The 18802-nt window shown below is 38.5% G+C and overlaps 1 protein-coding gene across 2 annotated transcripts in view; it reads right to left on the bottom strand.

Moving 5' to 3' along the window:
- MLLT4 (myeloid/lymphoid or mixed-lineage leukemia (trithorax homolog, Drosophila); translocated to, 4) overlaps positions 1-18802 on the bottom strand; it is an 80550-nt gene that overhangs the window by 4731 nt on the left and 57017 nt on the right. Inside the window, exons 22-30 of one of the 2 annotated variants that reach the window (XM_009082965.1) lie at positions 16619-16684; positions 16389-16462; positions 15750-15868; positions 14513-14707; positions 14163-14254; positions 13544-13732; positions 9876-10898; positions 3348-3476; positions 855-1146 (exon numbers count right to left, since the gene is read on the bottom strand). In XM_009082965.1, coding sequence (XP_009081213.1) covers positions 855-1146; positions 3348-3476; positions 9876-10898; positions 13544-13732; positions 14163-14254; positions 14513-14707; positions 15750-15868; positions 16389-16462; positions 16619-16684 — 2179 coding nt within the window. Of the gene's footprint in view, positions 1-854; positions 1147-3347; positions 3483-9875; positions 10899-13543; positions 13733-14162; positions 14255-14512; positions 14708-15749; positions 15869-16388; positions 16463-16618; positions 16685-18802 lie in introns of both variants that reach the window. The other variant, XM_009082966.1, reaches the window with a different exon arrangement.

Genomic DNA, 18802 nt, shown 5'->3' with positions numbered 1-18802 from the left:
ATTTAGATTTTTGCCTCTCTGCAAGTAAACTGCACTGTACAAACCATAACTACAGAAATGGTGCCTAATACATGAAACTAACTGCATGTCCTGTATGCCTCTTGGTGGTTGTATATTTAGACTAGATCTACATAGATCATTTTTAAAGCCATTTGCACACACTATTAAAAGAGAGAACCCTGGTACCAATAATGAAGCAGAAGATAAGCTTTGTCCATGAACCCATTAGGAGAGGTTTCCTGCGTTCAAGAAAGGTACACTTCCAGATGCCCTGAATAAACAGTGGTCAGTCATACAAAACAAATCACTGAAAGATACAGAGTGAAAGCCAAAACCAACAGTACTTTGAATTGGTTGAGTAGCAGTTAAAATCATTTATGATTCATTGTGTGAAAGATGGAATTTTTGCTTTTGAAGAATCTGGGTAAAGAGCAAGAAAATTTGAGAGATCAAAATAATTAAGAATTGGAGGATTCATATTAATATCAGGATTTAAGTTAGATCACCATAGTGAAAACAGTGATTAAGGGGGGGGTGGAAAAATCACAAAATAAGTGATTCAGTCTACAGCACCAGAGTTGAAAACATGAGGGTCGTTCCGTAGAGATGACTGATTTCATTGTGTCTACCTTTAGAGCTGCTGGCATGGATGAAACTCGGTTTGTTTGAAGGGGGTGGGGGCTGACTTTTTTTGGCAGTAGTACTGTTGGCATTGACTGGAGATGACTGGAATGAGTTGGAAAGAAAGATGCCATCTGAAACTGGGCGAGGCTGGCGGGAGGGCTGCTGTGTCTTAAGGGTGGCAGGAGGAAAGTCACCATAAGATTTTCTTGTGCTGGAGTACTTATCCTGACCTGCTAGACTGGAATCCTCCTCCTCATCATCATCATCATTGTATGCAACAAACTTGGCAGTATAAATCGTGTCAGGGGAGAGGACCTGTGTTTTGAGGTAAGAGGTGTTTCGCTGAGGTGGGGGAGGAGGAGCGTTAGATGAAGGGGTTGGGGATGGGAGTTCATATTCCCGTGGAAGTGGAGGTCTGTACAGACCAGGCTCGTCAGGTTCCAGTAATCTTCGCTCGGCTTCATCGTGCTGCCTGCGCCTTTCAGCCTCTAAGCGACTGTAATACTCCTCTTCCTGTCGCCTCTGCAAGTCCAGAGGAAACAGAAACACAGTGGTCAGACATTTCAATCCAAGAGAGATTTAAGCTTTCCATCACTGAGCTACAAACATCTTTTGGAAATCTTGTGTTTGGTCTCCTCTTCTGGCAACAAGGAGGGCATCTATATGGACTCATGCAAAGAATATTTACGACCATGAAAAAAAAAAGGCAGTCACCCTAGAACACAGCGTGGCTGTTATTTCCAGATTTACCACTGCCTGTGGTCTCTAAGGCAACTGCCTGTGTGAACTAAGGGCAATTCCAGCATTTATTACTCAAAATATAACTACAGTTAACAAGGGGCAGATTTACTAATGCTGTAAAGAATCTGTGGGGGGAGGAAAATAACTAAAATTAACTACCGTCTTAAAAAAAGAACTTTGTAATTTTGCTTCATGCTTATACAACATAAATTGACCAACGGAGCCTTGGAATAGATGACTCCTAACAAAGCTTCTAGTATAAACGCCAGGAAAACTACTTTCATGCAGAAATTGAATTACAAAGAACACTTCCAAAACAAACGTGGAATAACTGTTTTTAAAAAGCATTTATAACAAAAACTATGCTAGTAATATTTATACGAGGCTATTGACCATTTAAAAGACCATGAAATATATTCTCTGTATTTTTCCGCTTTATAAGATTTTTCTGTTTTTAAACTAAATAGCATTTAATTCTGTTCAGCTCTTGTCTAAGACACATTGTAAATTAACACAAGGGTCTATTCAATAGTTTGTTTGATAACAAATGAAAATGTGTATTTGGGAACTGCATGTTACAAGCCCCTTGTGTATAAGCATAGCAAACATCTGCTGGGAATATATGGTCTTCTGAGCAACCATCCTCTGTTTTTAATTCACATGTTAAAAAAAAAAATCCAACTTATCTGCTTATCTGTTCAACACTAAGTCAGTTATCCTGACAAACACATATCTGATCTTGTTCATCTACGGCAAAGACAGGAAACTCATCTCCTCATACTACCCCCTAAAACTGCTGTACCAGTGGTACTGCATTCTGAGTTGGCAGATGCACAAGTATCTCCTCAGTCACAATGGCAGTGAAAACTCTTTCAAGTGTGTGATCAAATGTCATTTGGTTGCAACAGTGTCAGAAATTAAGAAAGCCTTAGTTGTTTTTTCTTGGTTGGCCTGTCTTTTTTAAAGTTTCTTACAGTATACCTTAAATACTTTCCTCAGTCCAGATACACATTCCTCACTTGTCACCTATTACCACCTGAAGATGCTTAGCTTTCTTCTACTCATCAGCCCATACTGCTTGTGGATAACAATTTAACAAAGCTTGAAAATAATCAAACAAAAATAAATTAACAAAGTTAATGTATCTAAGGTTGGTTTGTTGGGTTTTTAAAAATATATTTGCTCAATCTTCCAAGAACGTCATCATTAAAAGCCATCCCTGTTCCATCTTTCTGAAGTCAGTGCTACTAACAGGCAATCTCAACAGAATTAACTGCTCACTCTCTACAAACAAGAGCATCTTAACAAACATGCTAAGAGCCAAATGAGCTGCTCTGTCTTCTAGTTTTGAACAATAAAGCTTCTCAAATTCATGTATGTTCTGAAGGAACCTACAACCCTGAATTTTTACAATCTGTTTGACTGCACATCAACTTAACTGCTGAAATTATTTACTTGCTTTCTAGAAACCAATCCTCTGTCCTCCCTAGCTCTAACACAAAACCCAGTATCAAATACTCATCTCCACTCCATTGCATTTCACACTTCTCTCTCTCGGGATTTAATATTTTTGCAGTACTTTTCTAAGTGCCATCTCCCAGACACAGCAAAACCCAACCATTAACTCAGCCGTTAAAATGACAATGGTAAATGAGTCCCATTGAGGGCTGAAGGAAAACAGCAGGTAACTGATTTCTGCTCTAACCTTCAGAAAAACCTCTGAAGGCAAGTCTTTGCCACTGATAAGAACCTTCATCTGGTAAGCCTACAGTACTATTTCTGTGATACCAGCCAATATCAGCCAGAATGAATGGGTCATTTGTTTAATCACTTTTAGGTTTAGATTGGATAAACTGAAGGCTTGGGCTATGACCATTAGGGCTAGGGTGTTTAACCCCTGCTGACCCAACACTGAGCTGTCACTGGCCAGCCTGAAGAGGAAAGGCCTGCAAGAACCCCTGTGGCACTCAGAAGACCACAACCTTTTCTTCAGCCTCTCTCCTGCTCCGCTCCTCCTCTTGCTGTCGGCGCTCTTCTTCCTGCCTGGCCCTGTCTTCTGCTTCTCGTTTCCGCATTTCTTCCAACTGCTGCTGCCGTCTGCGTTCTTCATCCTGTAACTAACAGACAAACATCTTTAATAGTGTTGTCACTCCCGTGGGCAAGATGGGTCAAAAAACATGGAACCGAGTGCTGGCATCTAAAATGAACTTATTCAGTAGAAAATGCTACACTACAGATAAGTCAATATAATTTTCAGCTGTTAAGAGTACAATTTATTACACTAGTTTTCCTAAAATCCCTAAGGAAAAAAAAAGACCCCCTCAAAAAAAAAAAAAGAAAAAAACAGAGGTGCACAGAACTATGTATGTAAAAGCACAAAACACACAGGGAGACATTTTTAGCAGTCATATATGAACCCCTAGCAGAAGACTGAGGTGACTCACATTCCAGACAGCTTCAACAGCCATAGTCTCATAGGTACAGTAAAGTGAAAGTATTGGAATCAACACTCCATAGCTCCAGCAGCCAATTGTTTGGGGTTTTTTTTTTTCATTCTGGATTAGTATTTAAGCACAGGAAAATCATGACTCATTAGCCAAAGGGTCAATCCATTTAAAGTAACAGGCTCATTCAGCAAGTCTGCAAATAGTCTCAGGAGATAGATAAATAAAGTCTCCCACTGTATCTGCAGCAGATGTGTTTTAGGAAAAAAACAGGGAGGGAAAGAAAACTGACTACTGAGATTAAACAGCTCACATGAATAAATGATGTCCAACAGACAATACTATTTTATATATGCTTATGATACCACATAGATAAGACAACTAAGCAACAATCCAAACTATACATGATTCTCTAGAGCTAACAGTATCTAAGCCCTGATGGACAGGAATATTCACTGGCACAATAATACTAAGAAGTAGAAATTAACTGGACTACATGCTGTGTTATTTCTTACTGCAGCGTATGTTTTATAGTGATTTTTTTTCTTCCACACAAGATTTTTTATACTGATTGGTGTACATCAGCAAATCATTGGATCCTGCTTTAAGCTGAATGTCACATGGATACTTTTCTATGCCTGGATTTGTTTTTACAATTCAGTTTCATTTACAGAGAAAGGCCCTTAAGACACAAAGTAATAATGATATAGTAAGAGCAATTTAGTTTTAATAGACTCTGTAAGGATAAACTTCATGTATCTCCCTCCCCATTAATTAATTAATGGGAAATGTGCTTTAAAGCAGATTAGATTTTTAATCAATTTTCCAATAAACTCTCAAACAAATCTAAAAACTTTTCACTAATTTTCTGGCCATTATTTCCCTCCCCCCCCCCCCCCAACTATTCATTTTGGAGCATGAAAATAAAGAACAAAATCAATTTATTTAATTTAGGCAGTAACTTGGCAAATGTATACTAGAGCATGCTACCTCTGAGTAAAATCTCCTTATTTAGGGCTAAAACTTTGTAACTGCTAACTGAAAAGGACAAAGATAGAGATCAAGCTCAAGTTATACAGTAAAGCAGGGAACAGAGCAGTTAACCAACTCCCTGCTTGAATTAAGACCTCTTCTTGTCTTGGTTATTAAAAAGACATTATTTTAGCAAAGGAGATAATACTGCTGTCAAAAGGAAAGACAGCTGGTAATTCACAAGAGTTTATACAAGAGATGTCATTTCCTCTTACCAAAAAAACCCCCAAGGAATCAGGAAAATTCCTTGATTCTGTCCCAGTTGTAGTCAGAGAAAATCCCTGGACATGGCAATTACTGCTGCCAGGTTATAGCATAGATGCCTTTTTGCTTAGCAGCAAATATTCCTATTCAGAGGCACTTAAAGAAGAAAATAATTTCCAACTGAATTAAAGGGAAAGCAGGACTGGTCTTGTGACCTGAACTCAAGAAAGAAGGCTAAACTGGGCAGGCTGCCCCCCTGGGAACTGCTGTCAACAGCTAAACCGTAGTAACTGTGAAGACAACTGTATCCAGGTCAGAGGCTATTCTAAACATAATACCGAGAAAAACTGCTAAAAAACTATCTATAAGGCACCAGTGAGAATATAGCAACTTCTAAGAGACTAACACTTCACTTCTTTACGACCAGTAACTAGCTTGACTTTGGAGCATTCCCAGGGCAGGGCTGGGCGCAGTGGGAAGGTGAGGCATGCCAGAGTGCTTGCACGTGTTTGCATCTGTAACTGGGTACAACAGGACCCGACTGAAACTGCATCCCAAGTTTTCAAGGCGCAGTGGAAAATTAGCTTTGTGTCCCACTTCTAGTAAGAGGGCTATTAGATCCCCAGGTTGAGTATTTTGATTTGATGCTCTTCTCTTGCTTAAAAGTCATGTTTTCATGCGATTTACTGTACTTCCACGTTTTCTCCAAACATGTTTCTATTTTAACAGGTAAAAATAACTGCTCTGTACAGCCAAGAGTGACGGAGCAGAGCATTCTCCCAGCTGTAACTGAGCGAAGCAGCTGAGCACAAAGTACCAATTCTTTTCTCCTGCTTTGTTCCAGTTCTGCCAAGTGCCAACAGTTCGCTCAGCTGCACAACTCTGTCCCTCAATGACCAACATATGCTCACAACACTATTCCTACTTAGGAGGGCAAAGAAGACCACCTTACATGGAGCAGTAGCTCAGAAGAAAAGGGGCCAGTGGGCTGATCCATATCAGAAATGTTAAGATATTCACAGGACTGGCAGGCATCCAGGAAGTCTCAGATTTCAGACATAGTTCATTTCTCCAAGCACTGCTCAGAAGGCTTTAAAAGATGTTCCAGAAGAACTTCAGATTTATACGTATTTATTTATGATAGCTAAAGCTAGGTCAGATCTGACAGGGGCCTGGGGAATTTAAAAAACACCAGCCAAGCTGACAATTCATGAGTTAACTATTCATCACCTTTCATCAGCCTTGTAATCAGCAAAACAGCTATCACCAGTGCTCATGTTAGGCATACATAAAAAGCATCAAGCAAGTATGGTTTTTTTTCTAGAAACAAAGCAGTAATTACTTGAGTACATGAAGTGGCATAGGATAGATGCATTTATGTCCAGAAAGTCACGTGAATGGTATGAAAATAATAAAATTAGGAAAATGAGATACTTGCTGGGTATAACACTCAGCATCATCTAATTCAGAATTAGCTTGATGTCTTTTTTCAAGCTAAATTTATGAAGATAATAAATTATCATCTGATTGAGGCCATGGATCCATCTAGTGCAATACTCTGTCCCTGACCATGGCAAGAAGAGCTGCACATAAGCCTGGCCATTTCTTCTACTGCTTCCCCAGCATTCAGCATGGTACTAGAGACGTCAGCTGGTACAGCCTTGTGTAATCCTTTGAGTAGCTGTTTACAGGCATGATGTCTATGAACCTGTCTAATCCATTTTTAAAGCTGCTGACACTGTCTGCAATCACAACCTTCTGTTGCAGAAAGATCCAGAAGTTTACAGTCTGCTTGGCAAAGGACTTTATCTATCCAGTTGCAGCTCCAGGGACCAAGGTTTAAGCAAAAAAAATATAGGAGTAGTAATAAGAAAAAATATTGATAGATACTAAGTCTGAAAAAGCTGTGACTCCTGGCTTGTCCATTAATTCAGAGAGCTGGCATGTTTCACCTTTTTCACTGCTGTAAAATGCTTAACACTCAAATACCACACGTAAAATTTCAGGTGTTTGGGTTTGTACCTAAGTTACCCGAGTATGCATTTTAAAAGGTGGTTTTGTTTTCATAAAGCAGTGCCAAATATCCAAATCCATATTTTGAACAAACACTTGTACAGTTTTTTCAAGCAGCACAAATTAATTATACTAACAGGACTTGCAAGCATAATCTTTCTTTCAAACTGGTATACTAATTATACAGAAATACATTTCGAAGGTGACGCATTTGTTCTCTAGAAGACTACAGATCTCTTTTCCATGTACCCATGTCCAATGAGAGCAATAAAATAATCAAATTAGCTGGAGTCATTGCTATGACTGCTGCAATCTGAAAGCCTGTCATGTTTTAGACACATGAGAATAGTATTAACCAACTGAAACTGAAATTATATCATAACTTAGTAATTGCATGTTTACGCAAACTACTTGGAAATACAGTTCCGAAGTAATTCCCGAGTTTGCAATCTGTTTTTACTTTAAGGACAAAACTGTTAACACTGTAAGCACCTGTTAACAACAAGGTTTCAGCACATGCTGAAACAGCACACTGTATTATGCTCTCAGGACAATGTCACTTCAAACTGGAAAGGAATGGTGTTCCTAGAGCTCTTTTAAAACCTGCAAGGGTGGGAAAGGGAAAGGAGGAAATCTTACCTCACAGCCTGTGCATTCAACGGTATTAGTAAGATTTTATAACATGATTGCACAAAACAGCAGATACACAGTTTTATATTAGACCACTGCTAGAACAAACTAATCAAGTCTACAAGCAGAGCATAACATCTAAAAGGAAACAGAGGGAAAGGGGTCACCACATCTGAAAACATACAAATGCATGCTTACAGTTAACTTACTGCTTACTGAATCACAATGATTTTTGAACACCCGAAGATGCCAAATAATCATCCAAAGCACATAAGGTGGTTATAAATATTATAAGGAATTGAAACGGTAAAGAGATATTGAAGAGAAAGAAGCAAACATACCAAATCTAGAACAGAGATTGCTGGCACAGCAGTCTGCTGCAGGTAGTAAGAAAGGGGGAAAAAAAGAAAGATGCACAGTGAAAATAAAGATAGGTTAGACTTGTACTATTTCAAAAGCATTTTCTTTTATTTGTTAAGTTGGCTGCTTTAGAACGAGGAACTGAATTGACATAGTCCTGAAATACAGAAATGAAAACAAGTAATCCAAAATTGTTATCAGTATTGATCTGACTCACTGAACAGCTCAGTAGTTCTCCAGAGCTGCTACTTATTTCATCTCTAGCAGTGAAATTTAACAAAAATCAAACATTAATTCAGTTCAAGACAACTGTTATTTTTCAGTTTCAAAACGTTCCAAAAAGCTGGAAGAACTTTTATGCACAAACAATGTTTTTAATCCAGCACTTGCAGAGAGGAGTGATAGCAAGTTATGCAATACAACTGGCTTTCTTTTAATGACACGTGGCTTTCTTAGCCTTGCTACAGGAAAATTTTAAGGACAGTTTGTTAGAATGGCAGTTCTACATGAATTTTTTTATGCCTATAGGTAACTATGTGCTACAAATTACACGTTAACGATGCTGGGCTTTAACACAACCTGTCTGCCAAATATATATTTAGCTTTTCCTTTCTTCAGTTTCCAAGTTTGAGGTATGTATTGTTTGACACAGTAATAAAGTTAGCCACAAGAAAAAAGGGAAAGCAATGCAGACTGCAGTGAACATGAGAAGAGTCAGTTTAGGAAATCAAGCTGCCAAAACAATCCTGAACTCAAATACTACTCAAGCCGCTAGCTATTTCTGAATGTCAAAACAAGCATGTCCAAACATCTCTCAAGAATTAAACATTGCTTATCACAGAATTAAGTCAACTTTTCAAGACAAACACAGAGACACTCAGCATATTACAGAGCTAGTTTTAAGCCTGGCAAAGCCGAGCTATTAGTATGTAACTTGTTATTATTCAGAAAAGAAGAACAGATTTTCCTATAGGAACTTTTTCTCACTAACAGTAGGCTTAGCAGATTCAGAGAGACAACAGACACCAGCAGAGTGATTAAAAACATCATACTCTCCATTTGTATTATCTTACTGCATATATTATGAGCTTTCACAGAACTGAACCTAAGGTAAGCAAACCTTGTCAGATGCAGAATAAACTGAACACCATGCAAAATCCAGGTGTGTATGAGCTGCAGCCCTGGACAGGATGTATTAGTTACAACATCCAAACCCACATGACTCAACCCAACACTTCCCCACTGCAGGGGTCACCACTGAGGTAGGTGGGAGTAAAGGTAGAGGCAGCCACTGCCTTTACTTGGAGCAGAGCAGTAAGCTGGAATCTCTTATTCCCTAGAAGCAACATGTATTCAGGGTCTGTGTTCATGTTCAAGACTATAGATAAAAATTCTTAGAGGAAAATATATTGGAGGGGAGTGTGGGGGGAAAAGCACACTATTTTTGTTCATAAGTCTCCTACTGACTTCCCTAACTTCAATGTTTTTGCTTACCCTTCTGTAAGCAAATTCCCACCATATTTTGTTTTCATCATATTCCAGTTACATGGCTAAATCCCTTTATACAAAGGGAATTTCTTTCCCCACAACCAGAAAAGTAAATTCAATTGCTAAATTGAATTCTCCAAAAGGTAGCTTTGATACTTTCATATACATCACTTAACTAGTGAAGCCACTCTACGTTAGAAATTTTAAAATTCAAGGTATTTAAGAAAGCTCCATCCTCCTTTACCCTATAAGAACATCAAAATATTCAGACAAAGCATGAAAACCCGTCAGGCTAGGTATTTACAAATACTTTGTCAAAAAAGGATTATCCCCTTTTACCCTTGCTCTTCTTTCTGCCTCCAGTCGCTGCATGATGAGCATAGTATCCACATCGTCATCCTCCTCTTCATCATCATCTTCATCCTTTTGCTTTGACTCTTGAAGTCGCTTTTGGAACTGCCACTCGAGCATGAGTTTGCGGAGACGGTCGTTCTCTTCCGCTGTGCGATCAGGCTTGTTCTGAAGATCCTGAATCTCTTTACTCAGCATGTCCACAATGTGCATCTGTTGCTGCTTCTCCAGCTTCTCCTTAGCATCCCGTTTCCAGGGATCTGGAGAGAGGCTATCACTAGAGGACAGTTCTTCCTTGCTGATAGTAATGTACTGCAAATCTCTCCGCTCAATAGTCCGAGGCTGCTGTTGGGGCTGCAACTCTCGAATGACTGTTTCTTGAGACCTCTGCAAAGTCGAAGGTTTTTCTGTTTTCACTTGTTGAAGGGAAACAGGAGGAACCACAGGCTGAGCAGGAATTAGTGGCTGAGAACGCATTTGGCCCAGTTTTCTCTCCTGTTCACGACGTTTCCTTTCTCGTTCCTCTTCCAAACGTGCCTTTTCCTTTTCATACCACCTTTGATGCTCTTCTCTTTTTTTACGCTCAGCAGCAGCTACCTGGGAGGATGCTTGTGCTCCTACCTGATTTGGAGGAGGAGGGGGAGGCAGAGGCAAATCCATCTGTAGCTCATCAAATTCGGCTGCATAATGCACTGGAGGAGGTGGTGGTGGAGGGGGAAGATCTGTTCTGATGGGCTGGGAAATGGCTACTGGAGTTGGCTGGCTGGTAGCTGGAGTTTTCCAACGGCCAGGTCCACTTTTGGTTAAACAAGAACCAGGTGAGAGTGGTTTGGAGGAATGGTTCAGGTGTTCCTGGCTAGATGTGCTAGAATCCACAGATGAATTCATCCACTGATCACTGTCAGACTTCCGATCAATGTACTCCACATCCTTCCGTATAACAACTTCCAAACGACTCCTCTCTGGCTGGAAAACTTTATCTCTGAGCTCTTCCTGAGAACGAGCTACACGCTGAAAAAAAATTAAACAAGGCATGTGTATCATAGTCCATCTGTATCAAAACGTATTCGAAAATGGCTTACAAAACACATTCTTATTACTGAAGGTAATTACTCTTAGCAAATTTCAGCATTTCCATGCACATGAAGTTTCCCAAAACAAACAATAAAATATTCTTCTCAGACTTCTTAACTCATTTGAGTGATGGAAGACTCAGCAAGCTCCGAAATGCCTGGGAACTGGACTGGGAAGAAGAATGAATGCAAAATGGGAGTTTAAGCTGAAAACCTCCCCAGCTCACACAATTTCTCAGGGCTATCCCTAACACCCCCTCCCCCATATGGGAGTACAAGAGTCCTGGCAGCTCCAAACAGCAGCTCAGGCATACCAGCTCTGCCATTCAGGCTTCAACTGGTTTGGCTGAACATTTTTCCCATTGGGAAGGGGAACAGAAAGGCTGCAGAGAGAGAGAGAAAGGGAGCTTCTGCCTGCTCTCCTCCAGTAACAGGGGAGATGGCCCACGGGAGGCTCTCATTACTACAGCTCCATTCAGGCTATGGAATCTGGGCAGGCAGGTCTAATTCTACCTGCTCCTGGGGCATGGGTGTTTGGGCTGCAATTTTGTTGCTTTTTTTACTGACTCAAACACCAAGTCTTTTTCTATACAAGCTCAAGGTCTCACTGCACTGTACAACCACCTGAAAACAAACACAAATTAAACTTATCAAATCTGTGTTAATGATTTTCTTGAAGCAAATATTCATAGTTTAAATGTTAGGAACTACTAAGCACTGAACACATAATGCACCAATTAACAACTGAGAGAAGACTGACAAAGCAAACTCCTATTCTTTTTCCTCCATCAATGACCTTAACCATGACCTCTAAAGAATGCCCTCTTTGAGAGGAACAAGTGTATTTTTTATGCTCTATTAGTCCAACAGAGCTGAACACACAGCTATTTGTGTTAGATTTCCTATAAGGATGCACCTAAGCAAACAGTTTGCTAATGCCCTCAGAAGATAAAGCAGGCATTTAGCAGCTTTTTTACAAGGCCAGTTCTCACTGCAAAGATTAAATGCATAATTTTGGTTTTTTTAAAATCTATTTTCCTCTAATTTTCAACTTAAAAAGGACTATTGTATGGCAGGGAAAAACTATGAATGCTTTCAATACTTGTGAGGAGCTAAAGCTTCTAGCTGTTTGCTTTATGAAGATGCTTTTCCACACTGCATTCAGCCTTAAGACCACAGCTTTAATTCAGTATCTGTCAGCAACTTTAACAGATGGGCTTCATCTTACCAGTTTTAACCATGTCATCTAAGCTACTCACTTAAGCTTGTCTTAAGCAAGGGAGAGATCCATGTCCAGGCAGCAATTATCATAGAAAACAGTTAAGACAAGTGGGTAGAAACCATTCTCTGGAGGCACTGGCCTCCCCCTCTCCCATCATTGACAGAGAATGCCTGGATCTTAACTATGCAGCTAAGATTATGTGAGATGAAATCATGAAACAAGAAAGAGTTAAGCATAGATATTCAGCAAAACATTTCCGTATCTATTTGCCACAGACATTTAACTTGCAGCATTCTCCCTCAAAATTACCGTCCTACTTTGGGTATAACATTTATTTTCCTAACAGCCCAAAGAGTTAGGATCTCTATCTACAATACTAAAATAAAAAAGTGCTAAACTCTTACTCACTTTTTACTGAATACACTTGCCAATACATGTGAGAGTCATCAATAATCAATCCCTACTTTGCTTCTATGACACAATCTCAAGATAATTTACATGACACTGCTTTTCCAAAAGTAAAACATCCTGTGCCTGATGTAAGGCTTTGCGCTTTTATCACAAATTAAGAAATAGCAAAAAAAAAGAAGGTTTTTCTCTGTATTTTTAAGTCTGGTAGATTAGAGAAAAAGATCATCCAGTAACTGGATTTAGTAGATCTAGGTTTAATTTCCTGTATGGATTTGAGTGAAGTTCTCATTTACAGAGAGAACAACATTATTTTTGAATTCTTAAAGGTACAATGGGGGTAAATTCATTTCACGTCAAGATGCATCTGCACTTTAATAACAGATGCAACTTGAAATTATGTATTTCTTTTTAGAACTGAAAGCAGAGAATGTATTTCAGTGAAGACCTTGGATAGGTCTCAGAGTACTGTTTTATTTCAGTTTTAATACTTTCCTTTGTCACTTAAACAATGCACCCCTCAGGCAAAGAGATTTTTCCATATCAGCCTTCTTGGAGGAATGGAAGATTTAGTTTGCTTTTCAGAAAATCACAAAACATTTAACAAGACAAGCTCTACTACCACTTACACCCCATTACCTCTAATGGGGAATTAAAACATCCCAGATTAACAGCTCTGCAGAACATGATAACATAAATTCTATGAAAAGAAAAAAAAAAAAAGGCAAAATGAGAAGATAAAAAGAAAAAAAAGAGAAGTATAGGGTTTCTGAACCCAAGCCTATTTTGGCAGAAGTACAGTTGTTCCCCTCTTGTGGTACAGTCTCTCCTCAACAGCTCACAGATTACAGAGAGCTGACTGTTCTGAAAAAATGTCTCTAGCACTCTGGGAGTGGAGAAGAAGCAGTTTCTTTCTGGTTTGTTTCCTTATACTGGAAGAAATTACTTCTTACCTGCATGGTAGAATTGATAGAATGATTACTTTCTGCCTGAACCTGTGGCTTTTCTTCATAATTTGGCCACTGACTCTGAGCTGGACCCATTCGATCCTGAGACTTTGAAGCTGGGAATGTGAAATATTCTCTAGTGTAAGTCTGTGTTGGGATGGGATAAGCTTCAGGTCGCGGTGGCAGAGTCTGTTCCTGAAAAACAGAGATAGAACATAAGGCAGAATTTTCCAATCACATAGATTTGCACAGAACATTATTCTAAACATGCATGTTCCAAATGTTTTCTTTTGGCTCATAAGAACATTACTCATCTGGAACAGGAGATAAATAGGTTGTCTAGTATCAAATATAACTGTGATTATGACCTACGTTTTTATGGTCTCAAAACGAGTATGCAATATTGTCAAACCTAAGAAATCACAGGGACAACTTCAACAAAATTGAATGAAATCACTGAAAGCTGTCTCAACCTTTCATTAGCCATAACAAGCAAAACCCCCACCCAGTCACTAGCACCAGCACTGTGTTCAAACAGTGAAGTAAGACACTGGTTTGACTCAGGCACACCGACGCTATTGATAGCTAAGGAAAGTTTAATAGCATTTTGCTTGCCACTTCTGACCTCTGTACAAAGATTTCCAGTAGAGACTGAGGTTATTTTGGTGGTAGTTCCAGATGCATAAGCATTCTTTCCCCCGGGGCTTGGAGGCTGATCTGTTGGAAAGTTAAAGGAAGCATTTACATGACTGTTAATAATAATTTACAGAACTTAATAAAGTAGTAGTATTCACAAAATAACTATGATTTTTCCTTTAAACAGTTCTAACAAGAGGCTTGTTCCAAATGTTACTACTACACTGGCATTTTAAACTTAACCGACTTTTAAAAACAATCACCTCCTTTTTGAATACAACACACTCTACAACTACTGGAGAAGGCATCTACCCCTAAGAGAAGGATAATCTTTCTTACTTGCTACATTGGGACTGGAGCGATGATCAGCTCTGTTCTTCATTAATCTGTCATCTCCTGGCAGCTTCTTTGGTTCACTGTACTCTGTCCATGGCAGCTGAGGACTCTCGGGTGATCCATTTTGAGTGGAGTTGTTATACAGCTCAAAACCTTCACTCTTTGGTCGGGGTTTACCTGAGCCACGGCGGTCAGAAACTGTAACAGTTGGATATGTATTTTCTCCCTTTTACTTATATTAACTACTGTCTAGCAGGTTCTTTTTCAAACCAGAGCTACCTTGCACTTAAAAGTAAAAATCAGTTCCCAGTAAAGCAAATGCTAGATTTTAAAATCTTTACTTCTTCAAATATGCAATCCCAATCTTGTATTAATTATACAGGATTCCTTGGATTTGCATTCTTCAAAAGAGGTTTTGAAAAGGTACCACAGTATTTGGAATAGCCAAATGTGCCATACTGAAAGGTCTCTTGCTGATTGAGGCATATGGGCATCTGGGATAGTGCTGTAAACTGTGATAATAAGGATTTGCTCTTTTAACCCTTTCTTTTCTATACTGTAGTACTGCCCTGCATGCAGAAAAGGCCTTCCCTAACAAAATTATTTCCTTTACAACATTATTTAATATAAGACTTAAATATGTCTTTTGTTAGCTCACTGCTGTAGGATGATAAAATATAACATCAGAGAAACATCGAAGAACTTCTTATGATCAGACACAGAAGCTTAAGGAGAAAAGTTTCAACATTTCTGGTTTTAAAAAAAACCAACAAAAACCCTCAATGGCAAAATGTATTCCAAGGGCTTCTGTTTCTATTTATTTCTCTTTTAGTAATTTCTCTGCACTCTGTGGTTACAAGTCATACTCCAAGAGGAGGACAGAAGCTCTTATGAGAGGGACAAAAAAAGCCATTAAGTTTAATGCCCTTTGTATTCACTATATTCCATTTATTAAAAATAAAACTACTTCAAACCAGAACTGTGTATAAATACACAATTGCTTTAAAAGGCACATGTGCAAAGAATTTATTAATGACTAGACCAGCATAATTTCAAAGAATATTTAAAACCAGATGAACTTCTGCTAAGAATGACAATGTGGGGGTTTTTTTTGCACAATTATGTTTCTTTTCTGATTTAATATTATGGTAATTTTGGTAAAATGCTGTAAATTATTAGCTTTTCTGTACTGTAAGACTTATAAAGCAGTAATTGACATAAATAATATTAGTATCCTTACCTCTCTGCATCATTGGGGATGGCTGATTAAGCAGGGTTGCCAAACCATGGTAAATTGCTCCTTGTTTTGCTACTTCTAGTGTTACTACAGAACCTGTCCTTGTCATAAGTTCTGCTGCCCTGCAATAAAAGCCAAAGCAAATGAAACAAAATAAAATCAGGCACTGTACTACTTAGTCCTCCTTATTATAGTTTGTGCATCATGATTTCTCACCTTTATTCTAGTAATGTTTTGTCTGACAAAGCACTTTTTTTCCCGATTAATACTTAAAATCACATTGAAAAAAATCAGAAGATGATGACTAGAAGATAAGCTTATGTGCACAGACAACGCCTACTGGCAAGTACTAGTCCCAGTTTCTGCATTAAAGGTCAGAAGCCAAAATATTTAAAACTGGGGGTAAAGATCGTTCAAAATCAAATCCCAAACGTAATACAACCTCTTCCACATAGACAGCCCATATCATACACAGAAAACAGCGCATGAACCGGTGAACTTGTTACTAAGGTTATCTGCAGGCAGATATCAAAAGCCAAAACAAAACCCAAAATGTAAAAAAAATGAGCTTCTGCCTGTTTCATTAAGTTATTAATCTAACATTTTCTTCACGTAAAGACAACCAAGGAAAGCATTCTGTACCTCTCCTGGGACAGGCCCACCAAACTTCGACCATCCACACTTAGCAACTGATCCCCTGCAGCCAGACGACCATCCTGAATACGTATTCAAGAGAGGAAAATTAATACATCAATGCTAACATGGTCTAAATTAAAACATCTACTCACACATACTAGTAAAAAAAGGATTTTAAAGCATTTTCAAAGGATCTGTCTACCTTTGAACATCTGATGTTTAAGAGTATTACTAACCACATCTGCAGCACCTCCTTTCACAACAGACTTGACATATATTCCAAGTTTGTCTTGACCAGCGCCCTACAGAGAAAGAGGCATTAATTATTTAACTTATATTTGATCTCTTAAGCGTTCCACAAGTGTTAATCAGAATTTTACACGGCTAAGTAAACCGCTACCTTCTCATTACTTTTATGTATTTCCAAACTGGAAAAAAACCCCAATTATACAGAAAAGAGTTACATTCATTTAAAGTTGTAAGAACATTTCAATATTAGGCCTATTAGAACTGCAAGCTTTGTTAGAAGCAAACAATACTTGGTCTTAATGCAAGTTCAAATAAGAAAGAAAATACATTAACTAAAACTTATACTTTAGAAGTTTGGTCCAATCCCCTTCTAGTAAGAAATACTTATTTACACTTTTACACACGTTATTATTATTTATACCTCTTTGCATTATGTTTCAAAAGAGTGACTGTTTCCCTTGCTAGCACCCCAACAAAACAAAGTAAATGGCAGATTACAAGAAAAAAGAAATGTTTTTTACATTCGTTAGCACTTGTGAAGGAGCTAGTGTAAAGGACCAAGGAGTGCCTCTAGCTTTACGTAAACAAGTAAAGCAGACATAAGTCTTTTAAAATTGACTGAGCCAATATTTAAGTCTACTGCAAAACCATGCAATTTTGTTCATAAAACACCTTCCTCAAAAGTATTCTGCTACATTTTGAAAGGAGTGTTAACACTGAACTTATTGCAAGACAACCAACAGATTCAAGAGACAAGAACGTAAGCGTCTATTCAAGCCATGCTGCTGTGTCATCCACATGCTCCAGTGTACAAGACACCACACAAATCAGTCTGAATGTTAGTATCACAAACCTTTACATTGCCACTTAAATGTAAGACTATCACTTGATTTCATTATCTACTATAGCAAATGGTGCATTTTACTCTGTGAGTCACGTCGAGTGCTAAGTTTTCAGAGCACGGACTTAATTGTCACGTCAGTTTTTCTAAAATAACTCCCCAAGTCGCTTTGATATTCAATATCCAGCCTCCTCTCACCCCCCCCCCCCCCGCTTTCCCAACTCTTTTGGCAGCAAAAGCATTTGTTGTTCCCACTGTTATAATAAAGTAAAATAAAAATCAAGGTGAAGATTATTCAAAAGCTAGTGTTATAGATACATGGCTTTTCAAGCAAGTGAAAGATCTATTTTTATTCATTAAACCTTGAGTTAATCCCAAATGTTTACATAAAAGCCACAGAAAAGGAATTCTTTCAAGTCTCATGATTCCAGATTAACATTCTACATGTCCAAATTTTTCATAATAATTGCTTAAGCCATACTTATGGATAAAAAGGAAAAAAACTGCAATAAATTACTGAAATAAGGACACTTTCTTTGTCTGGAAAGAATACAAAGGCAATTAAAAGCATTTAGCTATTTTTTGTTTGTTTTTTAAAGGGTTCTAAACAAACATTGCAGTAACTGCAGAATATTTTAACTTTATACCAGAAAAATGGTTAAAGTTATGAGAAACACAAGTCAGAAGAGAGCCAGTGTAATGTAATGAAAAATGAAAGCATGTTTCACAAATCTCTCTTTTTTCCCCCCCCAAGCAACCAAGACACACATGGGCAAGGATGACCTGGCTGACAGAACTGCTAGATTTCCAAGATGGATGTTGCAAGATCTCTTACCAGGAGAGTTCTTCAAGACTTTAAGGTGATACCCAGTAAGAAGGAACCTGTCCTGGTATATTAGTAACAGGTTAAATAATGGAAAGTTGTTGGTTTTCACAAGGAATAGAAGCTTTCAGAGAAGCCCTACATGAATGTGCTGTTTGCCACGCTCCTAAGTGCTCCAGAAAAAAGGGCAAACAATAATGTAGCTTAATGTAGATAAATAGAAGATTTATCAAGTAAGTAAAAACCAAGAGCTTGAGAAGGACCAAATGATGCCGAACACTGGAGCAATAATGGGGTGAGAACATACTTTGCTAGTCCAAATGCCGAGTAATGCTCCAAGCTTCTAAGGCAGCAGTCCCCATCAGGGCACTGCTGGCAAAATCAGTAACCACCTTCCCTTCAGGAAACAGAATTAAATGACAGGGTTAATATGCTCCTTCCTCTGCCTCCAACCACTAAATACACCTAAAGGCAAGCTCCTTGACTTCCAGAGATACTCATGTATTG

This window comes from Acanthisitta chloris, unplaced genomic scaffold (assembly GCF_000695815.1).
Source record: "Acanthisitta chloris isolate BGI_N310 unplaced genomic scaffold, ASM69581v1 scaffold12209, whole genome shotgun sequence".
NCBI classification, from domain to species: Eukaryota; Metazoa; Chordata; class Aves; order Passeriformes; family Acanthisittidae; genus Acanthisitta; species Acanthisitta chloris.
Note: the sequence above shows the minus strand (reverse complement) of the source record. Positions and strands in the feature narration are given on the sequence as shown.